Source organism: Salmo salar, chromosome 13 (assembly GCF_965601325.2).
Source record: "Salmo salar chromosome 13, fSalSal1, whole genome shotgun sequence".
In the NCBI taxonomy this organism is placed as follows: domain Eukaryota; kingdom Metazoa; phylum Chordata; class Actinopteri; order Salmoniformes; family Salmonidae; genus Salmo; species Salmo salar.
The window spans coordinates 89,779,571-89,791,945 of record NC_138303.1 but is presented as its reverse complement, the minus strand read 5'-3'; the positions used below and the strand labels follow the sequence as shown (position 1 = coordinate 89,791,945).

Genomic DNA, 12,375 nt, shown 5'->3' with positions numbered 1-12,375 from the left:
TATGGTTTTGGTGACCCTGTCTTTGACTTGACAAAACATTACACACAACTCTTGTAAATGTACTGTCCTAACATACTCTAAATTTATGCTTTCGCCGTAAAACCTTTTTGAAATCGTAAAACGTGGTTAGATTAAGGAGATGTTTATCTTTCAAATGGTGTAACATAGTTGTATTTTTGAAAAATTTGAATTTTGACATTTATTTGGATTCAAATTTGCCGCTCTTGAAATGCACCTGCTGTTGATGGAGTGCACCACAGGTGGCACGCTAGCGTCCCACCTAGCCCCAAGAGGTTAACACTATCAACGTTTCCCTTTACTGTGGTAATAGTGATCGAATCAATGCAATATAGGCCACTTTCAATGCAATGTACCAAAACAAAACAGTCTATGCAAGAGATTTTGTTGTAGGCAGAACACATTGGAGTAGGATTCTATTGCATTGACACACACTACTCAGCCTGTACTCTACACAGACCGGTGCGGCAGTAGGCCTATATGCAAATAGACGATTGCCATATATGGATCTGTGCCATTTACTTTTAACTGGACTGTGTTTACAGCATGAGCGGTCGTGAATAGCTGCGCTTGTTTTGAGATCAAAGCGAGAACTGCATGTAGCCACGTGTGCACATTTTGTTCATATCCTGTGCTAGTTAGTGAGTTATTAGCCCAATTATAGATAATTTGTAGTCAGCAATAAGGGAGTGATTGTTTCCTACAAGAGCACAAAACACATTTTGTGTACATTTCTAGAAATCTTTGAAAAGCGGTAGTGTTGTATTTTGAGGCAGGCTTGAATTAGCTAAATAGCCAATAGGAAGAGGGTAGCATGATTTGTCTGATTCTCTGTAATAATGGTATGGAATAATAGTGCATTTTATTTTGTAAAGTGGTTTCTTGCATCAAACAACACAACATTTTCAGTCACCTCCTTGCCTGAAGGACAAGTCAATAAACAGGTTAATGTCAAGCCCTGCATGTAGGCCTACATTGAACACCACATATTGGCTGCTACTGTAGGCTGAATGATACAACAGCTATGTTAAAATGTTATGGGATGCATTTAATGCATTGTTTTTGATGGTAGGCCACTCTGATAGGCCTACATTATGATCGAATAGCCACAGTAGCCTACTTGTCCAGTGTTATAACTGTATCTTAAAGCGGGTACAGCCTCAGTGTTCACAGTAAACGCACGCTGGAAGTTACACAGAATTTTCACAAAGTTCAAGTTTGCGCTCAACAGACCTGAAATTTGCTCAATGGCAAAAATTGTTTTTGATAGAACATTGCTTGTAATGTCAGAATTGTGGGTTTGATTCCCAGGGCCCACACGTAAAATGTATGACCTCATGTATGACCTCATGACTGTAAGTCGCTTTGTATAAAAGCATCTGCTAAATGGCATATATTATTATTATAGACTCCTTAGACACACTCACCTTGTAACTCTCAATACTCCCCAGTCCCCACTATCCTCCTTTCTCAGCACAATGTTCTCTTCAAATCATCTTGAGAAGAGAACAGCTCAGTGTTGCAATCTGTGCTCCCTTCACATTACTATAATAGACCTTTCATCATGATAAATAAACTGACACAAAAAGTGACAGTGATTTTAATGAAGTGCCCATTGTTGTGGTTCCTCGTAGAGTGAGCCTCTATCCTCTTCCTCACTAATCACCACTCCCAAACACAGACTTAGGGCTCTATTCAACCTGTAACGATGAAGATCCGCTTTAAAGCACGATAGACAATTAAAGGCAGCGGAGACTGCATTCACGGTAAATGCTGCGTATGTCGGCTCAATCAGAAATTACCTTTACATTTGAACGCGAATCTAACTAACAAACTTTTCAGCGTTGGTTTAGAATAACTATCTTAAAAGTAATCACTTGGGACGTCGATTATAAGATGAAAGCTTCTTTTGGTAATAATACTTGTTCACGTTCCATTTTATCACTTAATAAAAAATAACAAATAATAAACAAAGTTGCTAGCGAAAACCAGGCTAATCACTTGACACGTGTTCATAACTGGAGCATTCTCATTCTCTCTTTCCACTTCCTGTTGCAAAGCATTCTGGGGCTTTCAGTCAATATCGTAATCCAATTATAACCAATGCAACAGAAATGTACATAATACTCTTAATCTTCATCACATGAATTCTAATACAATTACTCTTGTACATGTAAATCACTGTAAATAATATGTTTAGATACATCTCAATGAATTAACTCTGTAACCCATTAAAGTTATAATAGTTGGGTTGGACCAGTAGATTGCAAAATTCTGTTTTTCTGTGCTCTGCCAGTCTGACTGCTGAGTGTTACTGTAGCAGGCCTGTAGTCTAATGGAAGAGACTATAAAACTGTCACAACCTGATCTGTTTCACCTGTCTTTGTGATTGTCTCCACCCCCCTCCAGGTGTCGCCCATCTTCCCCATTATCCCCTGTGTATTTATACCTGTGTTTTCTATCTGTCTGTGCCAGTTTGTCTTTTTCGTCAAGTCAACCAGTGTTTTGTTTTTCAGCTCCTGTTTTTTCCAGTCTCTCTTCTCTCGCCCTCCTGGTTTTGACCTTAGCCTGTCCTGACTCCGAGCCCACCTGCTGCCCCTTACCTTGAGCCTACCTGCCGACCTGTACCTTTGCCCCTCTTTGACCTGTCTATTGCCTGCCCCTGTGGGATTATTAAACTACTGTTTAGTCAACGTGGTCTGCATCTGGGTCTTACCTTCATATCTGATAAAAAAAAAAACAGGGTTAGCCAGATGCTACCAAGGTACATCTGGACCATGTCCCAGTGAGCTCAACCATCCAGACCCCACATCTGACTGACCATGACAGGATCTAACCCTCAGCTCCTCTGATGACCATCCCCTATTTGATTGGTACTGACACCTTAACCTGCAGACAACTTAGGGATGGGTTGACAGAAAATAACAAGCTCACTGACACTTGTTTTTCCCTTTTCACAACAAGACAAACACAAGCTGAATATGCAATCACAGAGCAAAAAAACTAAGTGGGTGTATTTCATCTCGGAAATAGTCAAATAAATAAATAACATGCAAAATGCTCAATCAAGAAAGCATTTTGCTTCCACATTTCTCTCCAGACTAAAAGCTGTAATACAAGCTGTCTGGCGTGTGTCTCTCCAGAGGCGGTGGGGCGAGGCCATCTGTGTGATGATTGTCCCTGTTCTCTCTGTGTCTCTCCTATGACTGACTGACTGACTGACTGACTCACTGACTGACTGTCTCACGGGGAGTCATCTGCCATTCAAATGACAGGTCCGAACAGAAGGATAGCTCATCGGCCAGGAGCCGTTGGTCTGTTCCATTGTGCTGGGGCTGAGGACAGGGGCCTTGTTTGATGTGACAAGATTAGATTTCTGCGACAACACGCTGCAGTAATAGGCCTGGCTACATGGAGAATCAGTCAGAAAACACCCGGGGGCACACACGCACTGCGCTATATGGCTGAAGACCTCCAGCATTCATACATGCATGCATACACACACACTGACCTACACATACTTTTCGTCGTCTGCAAAAGGCATATGTGTAAACATACAGTATTGCTCTGTATATTGCAATATTTTTTAAACAGTGAATAAAATATGACAGATACAAAATGAAGATGCAAGAGTACAAGATTTACCACCATGGTCAGGCTTGTTGGATACAGTGATGATCTAGTCATTACTTCAGGAAATCACACTTCAGTAATCCATAGTCAAATAAATTGCAGACTAAATTGTATTCAATGAATTATTGACAAGGTCTACAGCTAATAATAACTGCTCAAACAAGCACATTAAAACCACTGATCTATGAAGATTTATGATTACAAAATGTGAAGGTGTAGCCTGAGTGGTTGTCTTTAGTGGCCTGCTTCACACACACCAAACAGATAACCTAACTTCTCTATGTTATTTGGGTGTGGAGGCGGAGATAGGGAAAATAACACACTCACATATCATTGAATACCCAAACCACAGTGGCTCAAGGACGAGTGAAAGGCAATAAAACAAACTAATCTCTCCAAGCCGTTCTCCTTCCCTTCTATTTTCTTTATGTGAATCATTTAGCTTGAGAAAATAAAAACACAAACTTGGAGAGCCATCCACTCAAAGCCACGTCGAAGTGAAGCAGGCTGATCAAATTCACCTACAAAGGAAAGCAGCTAGATAAATAAACCATAAATACACATGGCTGGAGAGAAGAATACTATTCCACATATGCTATAGTCACATCAGGAAGGCAGCTCTTCCTCTGTTTTCCAAAGCATTGGCAATGGAGAGAGAGAGAGGTTCAGCACAGACATTTACAGCTGTTTATCTCATTGTTCGTCAGAGCAGTGGCACAGGGAGCTGCTGGCGCTGGCTGAGCAGGAAGGCTATACTATCCCAGGCTCTCATCTCACCACATAGATACAATCCTACCAACTGCAGTGGCCGCTCTACAAAAATCTAGGCTGTGGATGTCCTGGGAGTGTGTAGTTTTGTTTTAGTGTGAATGATATGAAGTGTATGAACAGTCCAAAGAGATTATCCATTGAAATGCCTACCAATCCTTTATGATTGGTGTGTACGTAGGACAACATTTTGCCAAAGCCAACATATGAGAGAACCCACTGGACACAGATTTCATTGAAATGCCGTGGAATCAACGTTGATTCAACCAGTGTGTGCCGAGTGGGAAAACCTTGTATTAGTTAACCAAAAGAAAGGCATAACAATTAGTCAAACCAGTGATGAAAATAATACATATGAAATGAATGAAAGCTATGATATAACTAAATCAACAGAATACATCTCTGTTATGTTTTTATTTGATCAACAACAGTGATGGACACAGGGGTCCTCAGCTGGGCTTCGGACTAATTACAACCTAAAATAGTCCAGGCATTGTTTTGGATGCAGCAGTACCACAGACAGACAGCTTTGGGCCAAACAGACCAATCAATATAATGGCCTAACAGCCTAACAGTGATCAAGGTCCACTGCTAACTAATCCATTTCTAGAGAGGAGCGTCCTTATTATGGGCCACTCACTGAACAGTCTGCACTGACAGAACAGAACAGAACAGAACAGGCATGGTGGATGGTGCGCTCTGCATGAGGCAGAGGGTCTTCCTCCTTCCTGAACTGTTATCTAATGACTGACTGGAAAAGACAAGACAACTAGGCTGCCCCACGGTTGCCCTGAGCGACAATGTTCAATATTTCTGACATAGCAGCAGATGTGAGAACTTCTCAATTATACATGCATCTGGGATCATGGTTAAATACCTCTAAACACAGGAATGACAGGCTCACAACCACAACCACATCACAGCCCTGTTGGTAAGGATAGAGCTAGGAGGTAAATACCAGGAGTGGAGTGGCACTGTCCCGTAATGGAAAAGACCAGCAAACCTACAGTGGGGGAAACAACACATTTAAGAGATGTGTGGCAAGAAGAAGTGTGACGTTGGAAATAAACAAAAACATTTTATTTTCTTAAAATGATTGGATGGATAGACATCCACAGGACTGCCTGCTACTCAGGTAAGAAAACTCTTCAATGGTCAGTTAGTTTGAGATAACACCCGGAATTGTTTTGTACTTCCACAGCAATATCTATAAAAACACATCACCAAAAGCAAATATTCTGCTTTATCGGATTGCAATCGTTGTCTGAATGTGCACCTGTGCAAGTGTGTGCATGTGTATGTATGTGTGTTTTTGTGAAATTGGGTGTTTCTAAATTAGCAGAACTGCCTCCTAAACACATAACATAGATTATCCTCAAATGTAATCAGTTTTGTGAGGGGGGAGTGATTGAAGTGAGAATTCTAGTAGCCGATAAAAACGAATCTGCCATCTGAATCAGCCACAAAGTATAGTAGCATTAGCTAGTTTGTCTGAAAAGGCAAGTTGTATAACAGACACATTGCCAATCCTAATGTTTGTGTTTGGCTTTGCCAATTTTCAATTACTTGTAAAGCTGCTATCCCCTTCCTTGATCTATCCACAACATCATTATCTTACTCTGCTACTTAGAATATGTTTACCCTTCCTGATGAATTCAATTACATCTTTTCAGAGGAAGTTACTGTGGGGGTGGCCCTGCCTGGCTGAGGTCAACGCTGGCTGTGAATACTAAAGCTACTCCTCCAAACACATTACACAGGCTATTACCTGCTGCCTTCCACATGGCTCTACCCGACCCAGCTGGGGCCTCTGTGCCGACCCAGATTAAGTGCTTTCTAGATGGGATCTGGCGTTCAGAACAGGGGGAAGAGAGCTGCAGCTGTCCCTGGGCTTAATCGTTTCAGAGAACCAGCTCCTCTGCACACGCCACTCCTGATTAGAGAGGTGTGTACGCAGCCTGGCAGAGCGTGAACACTGGGGGGGCTCACCACACTCACTGTTTTTTAGTGGGAGAGTGGTAGTAGGATCGATAAGGCAACAGGCCTAAGGGACAACAGCTGGAAACTCAACCCATTCTGCTCTGCATTGACAAAGTAGCAGTAGACATCTGAGGGAGGTCAGATGTCAAATGGAGGTGGACATGAGAGGCAGAGAGGGAGGGAGAATCCACTTAATCTTTTTCAATCTCTGACCCTCTCTTAACTGCTTCTTTCCCCAGTCCTCTCTGTTGAGATTGATATATCATAAAAGGATTGGCTGTGAGTGATGGCATCTGCTCCTGAAGAGATTTTTTTAGTTCCTCCACTGCACGCACGTCACTTGTGAAAAGGGCTGCGGTCGGTGTGAACCCTTCTAAATGTGCTTCATCCCACTGGAGATGACTAGGAGAGCGATGAGAGGAACCATCACAATCTGAAAATGGATGATAAGTCCTCCTGAAGAATCTGCTCATCAAATCCGTATCTATCACCAAAGAGCCATACCCAGGGCCACAGAGTGAAGGAACAGCCATAAAAGGTTCCATTGTCACGTGTGCTCCCTCTCTGGCCTCTAGGTCACCAGGCTGCTCATTATGGCACACACCTGTCACCATCGTTACGCACACCTGCACGTCATCAGACTCACCTGGACTCCATCACCTCCTTGATTACCTTCCCTATATATGTCACTTCCTTTGGTTCCTTCCCCAGGTGTCATTGTTTCTGTTCCTGTGTCATGTTTGTGCGTTGTTCATTTTTCTTATTTTGTATTATGTTGTGTTTATTTATTAAAACACTCACTCCTTGAACTTGTTTCCCGACTCTCAGCGCACATCATTACATCCATGCTCCTCTCTAGGCTAAGGTTTTCACTACAAAGCCACCCATTATTTAGCTGTACAAGAGAAACTGAATTAATTTTACATTGAGAAAATACAGCAACAAAATGTCCAAGTGACAGAATCATTGCAGTGTAAAAAAACAGATTCAGTAAATAAGATATTTACAGAATAGTTTCCACAGAAACATAAACCTCTGAAACAACATTTAAAAAGATGACTCACATTAGAGTGCACGTGACATACTGTGAGAGCAGAAAGCCTTTGCACATGGAGAGCTGAAAATGCCAGCATTTAGCCAGGCTGTATGCTCCACCTGGGAGGCCGAGAGAGGCAGGGAACGGCTCTGTCAGGTGCCAAGCCCGGAAAACGGGGCATTCTGGCATAATGACTCTCATTTACAATTGACAAGCTGAAGGAAAGCGAAACTAATTATGACAGCGTGCAGATGCTGAATAGCCCTTGATGAAGTTAATCACCAGTAATTCAAAAAACAGGTGTTGAACATTTTCTATCCCCTCCTATGAAATTACAGGATGATCAGAATTCAAGAGTGTGCAGTTTAATTGAATGGGACGTCCGCTGCATCGCCTCCCACCCCCACCCTAAAAAACACTGTGAGGAAACGATTACTGTGGATCACCATGAATGACAAGCCTTCTCTCCTCGCTTTGAGATGAGGTGCGGGTGTTAACCGTTTATCTAAAATGCTCTATCCGTGATTATATTCATGGTGGCTTTATGTCTTTTTGAGGCTATAGAGTGCATGACTGCATGCTATCATTTTAAAGTACATCAACTTAAATTAGCTTGGAATTCTATTAGGGTGAGAAATTGACAATATTTAATTTTCTCAGTTTCTTTCTACATTTGGTTTTGTTTGTTGTCTACAGTACATCCATCTGAAAGTGGAACTAGCTGCCCCCACCAAGTCTCAATATCAAGCTCCCACAAAACTGGGGGTGGATATCTGTGTCCCCAAAGGACAAAAATGAAAGACGGACTTTCAGTGAAAACCTCTGTCGTACAATCTAAATGGATTTGAACTCTTTAGAGTAATAAGTACCCGTTTCCAGGCGTATTGCAGCCGCTGAGCCCACATCCAGCACATGGGTAATAATCCTCCATTCTTCCACAACGAGGCTTCAATAGCTCATTATTCTAATCACAGGCTTTCATCTTTAGTACAACATTCAAACCAACAGTGGCGTGTCAAGGACAGCTCCATCAACCAGGAGGGGCTCGTAATTCATTTAATGAGCTGCAGGATACATAAAACATCCCCAAACCCAATCTTCTAGATCCCATACCGCACATGTTACAGTAAAACACTCAGATAATGTAGAACACTGTTACAAAGATAATGTCTCTGAATTACTGTGAAAATGTTGGAAACAAAAATGTGTGTGCATGCGCGCGCCTGTGTATTTTAAAGAGCATGAATGGCATTCATGTTCGCCTCTCTTTAAAGACAAAGAAGAAAGGTGAAAGGTCAGACCATACAATAGCATAAGATAGATGCTGATCACTGAGCAGTAATCACACCATTGTAATTCAAGGTGTTAGGCAATTTGTCTCTAACCAAATCTTTGAATCCAGGCTGACTTCAACCATACAAAGTAATGCACAAGGCTTGGTTTTCTGCTTCATGAAAGTCTGAAGCATTAAAAGCACTGCTCAAGTTTACACATAAAAAACACAACATGCACATTTATTCTGCTTATTGTTATCATTGAATAGCTGCAGCCCTGAATGCACTAATGGAAACTGCCAAAGGTTACTTTGCTTTAAAAATACCGTGTGCATTTTGTTCCCACTCCTTTTAGTGTCAAGCTGGGTCGTTCCATTTGGCACCCGTTTTGATTCCAACGAAACCTTCCCTACATGTTTGCACGTTGTAGAAAAGACCAGATAACTTTTTGGGCCTGTATGCCTAAACATTCAGGAGATATAGGTGCTCAAAGTTGACCCATTTAGCATACCCCTCCCTACCATGAGACATCCATATCTTCATTACTGAAAATATACATAGTTGAGTTTGATATCATTTGAACGCTTACAAACAGGGTTGTCAAAATGTTTTAAAAAAGCTGTACTTTTTTTTTTTTTACCTTCAATTACAATCATCTAAAAATGCATAAACTCCTATTTCGGTTATGTTAATGTCAAGTAAGACCATTGCACTGTGTAAATGGGTAGAGAGGCGCTCCCCGCAGTACCAATCAACTATGTCAAACAGTTCGGTCAGTAATCTTCAGCGATTCCTGAGGATTAGTCTCTCGTTACTGTCTGCCACATGGACCCTCTCACACACAAATAATAAAGGTCTGCTCACCCCAGTGTTGCGTAAATGTTAGTTTTAGGCGACTCCTAATTGTTTGTTATGTTATTTGATCGAATTTGACTTTTCATTTATGTTTTCTTAATCAGAATGACAGTATTTTATTTCCATTAATATTATACTCCATACCATTACAATTGCATTGATTCCGGTTGCCAAAAACCAAAACAAACTTGTTGTGATGGTAAGTAGGTTAAGTACTTTACTCCTAAAATGGGTTTTACGAGACCCTTTTCCATTTTATTTGAATCAAGCAAGATGATGATTAACTATGTTAACTGAGAGTGTATTTCATGTTTGGTATTATATGTCTATGTAATTATTTTTAATAGTTTATATTACATGTTTAAAGGGCTTGCTTAACTTTTGGTCCCAGAGTTTGTTATGACTAGCTCTAGCTTGATTCAATTGATGCAATGATGCAAACCTATTCAAGTCTAAAATAACCAAACATTACGTAATGCCTTGGAAGTATGTAAGTAACCTAAGATATGTTAGGCTGCGACTTTTTCTTTCTGCTTCCTTCAAGTGCTTTGGGCTTTTTGGTATTTTTATTTATTGTAGACAGACAACGGTGCATGTGAGGATATCAGGGGCAGAATAGGAGTCATACCCTTAATGGATTTATGCATATAAATATATAACTACTGAAAGCACAAACACACTTGTAGATCTGGTTTCAGGAGATGTGTGGCATGGTACAGTACGCGGAGCCGTACGGGCTGAGATCACAAATAGACTACTGTGACTGACATTAAAAACTCCACGTAGGACTGAATCTATTTCTTACCTTGTCCATGTGTGTTTGTCACCGCAGCAGCGAGAACCAGCACCGTAACGATGACGTGTAATTGGTAGTCTCTTCTCATACACATGTCTACTGAAGTCGAAGTCCCTCTCTGATCACAGAATACGTCCTTGCATTAAATACTTTCCGGAGCAAAATAAGCAAACGAATGATAAAACGTCCGTGAGGTCTGTGAAACACAGAGAAATCCGTGCTGCTTTTGCACTTATTTAGCAAGTCGAGCAATGAGCAGATCTGACAAGAATCAACTGAAACGCAGAGCCCGTTTAATTGCAACGCTCAGTAAGCGGTTTGCTGGCTCTCTGTGCTGTCAGCACCTTCAGGACAGCAAGCACGCCGCGGAAGCTTCAGTACCCTGGACAGCTCCTAGCGTCAGCAAACGGTACAACTTCCGCTCCATGGAAAAGTTACCACTCCGTATTTGGACAGTGCATTTGTGATGAGCAACAAATCACATGCCTTTTTCTGGTTAGATAAAATGTTCAATAATTATTGGATATATGCATGCATGTTATTGCTATAAGTTTGAGAACGCGAAGATCAGCCGATAATCAAAACTAAAAAGTGAGCAACAGCTGCATGTGTTATAATTTCAATCATAGTAAGGGTGAAGGGTTTTATATAACACATAAAATAACTCATATTTCGCTCTGTAATATTTGACCTGTCTGTCATCATCCATTCACTGAACACTTAAAAGGGCAACAAATAATAAAGAGCAACGTTCATACAGTGGATTCGGGAAAGCATTAGTACCGCTTGACTTTTTCCACATTCCACATTACAGCCTTTCCCTTATCAATCTACACATAATACCCCATAATGACGAAGTGAAAACTGGTTTTTAGATTTTTTTGCAAATGTATAAAAAAATATATTAAAAAAATATCACATGACATAAGTATTCAGACCCTTTACTCAGTACTTTGTTGAAGCACCATTGGCAGTGATTTCAGCCTTGAGACTTCTTGGGTATGACACACCTGTATTTGGGGATTTTCTCCCATTCTTCTCTGCATATCCTCTCAAGCTCTGTCAGGTTGGATAGGGAGTGTCGCTGCTCAGCTACTTTCAGGTCTTTTCAAAGATGTTCGATTGGATTCAAGTCCGGGCTCTGGCTGGGCCACACAAGGACATTCAGAGACTTGCCCCGAAGCCACTCATGCGTTGTCTTGGCTGTGTGCTTAGGGTCGTTGTCGTGTTAGAAGGTGAACCTTCGCCCCAGTCTGAAGTCTTGGGCGCTCTGGAGAAGGTTTTCATCAAGGAGCTCTCTGTACTTTGCTTCGTTCATCTCCCCCTCAATCCTGACTACTCTCCCAGTCCCTGACGCTGAAAAACATCCCAAAAGCAGGATGCTGCCACCACCATACTTCACTGTAGGGATAGTGCCAGGTTTCCTCCAGACGTGACGCTTGGCATCTGGCCAAAGAGTTCAACCTTGGTTTCACCAGACCAGAGAATCTTGTTTCTCTTGGTCTGAGAGTCCTTTAGGTGCCTTTTAGCAAACTCCAAGTGGGCTGTCATGTGCCTTTTACTGAGGAGTGGCTTCCGTCTGGCACTCTGCCGTAAAAGCCTGATTGTTGGAGTGCTGCAGAGATGGTTGTCCTTCTGGAATGTTCTACCATCTCCACAGACGAATTCTGGAGCTCTGTCAGTGTGACCATTGGTTTCTTGGTCATCTCCCTGACCAAGGCCCTTCTCCCCCAATTGTTCAGTTTAGCCGGGCAGCCAGCTCTAGGAAGAGTCTCGGTGGTTCTAAACTTCTTCCATTTAAGAATGATGGAGGCCACTGAGTTTGTTGGGAACCTTCAATGCTGCAGACATTTTTTTGGTACCCTTCCCCAGATCTGTGCCTCGACACAATCCTGTCTCGGAGCTTTAGGGACACTTCCTTCGACCTCATGGCTTGGTTTTTGCTCTGACATGCACTGTCAACTTTGAGACCTTATATAGACAGGTGTGTGCCTTTCCAAATCATGTCCAATCAA

At 41.8% G+C, this 12,375-nt stretch overlaps 1 protein-coding gene across 2 annotated transcripts in view; it reads right to left on the bottom strand.

Moving 5' to 3' along the window:
* Positions 1–10,698, bottom strand: part of LOC106568079 (seizure protein 6) — a 267,843-nt gene extending 257,145 nt beyond the window's left edge. For both annotated transcript variants that reach the window (XR_014380182.1, XM_082960429.1), the window contains exon 1: positions 10,370–10,698. Coding sequence is in view for 1 of the 2 variants with exons in the window: in XM_082960429.1 (XP_082816555.1) it covers positions 10,370–10,454 (85 nt within the window). In the remaining variant the exon portion in view is untranslated. The remainder of the gene's footprint in view (positions 1–10,369) is intronic.
* Positions 10,699–12,375: the final 1,677 nt, after the last annotated feature.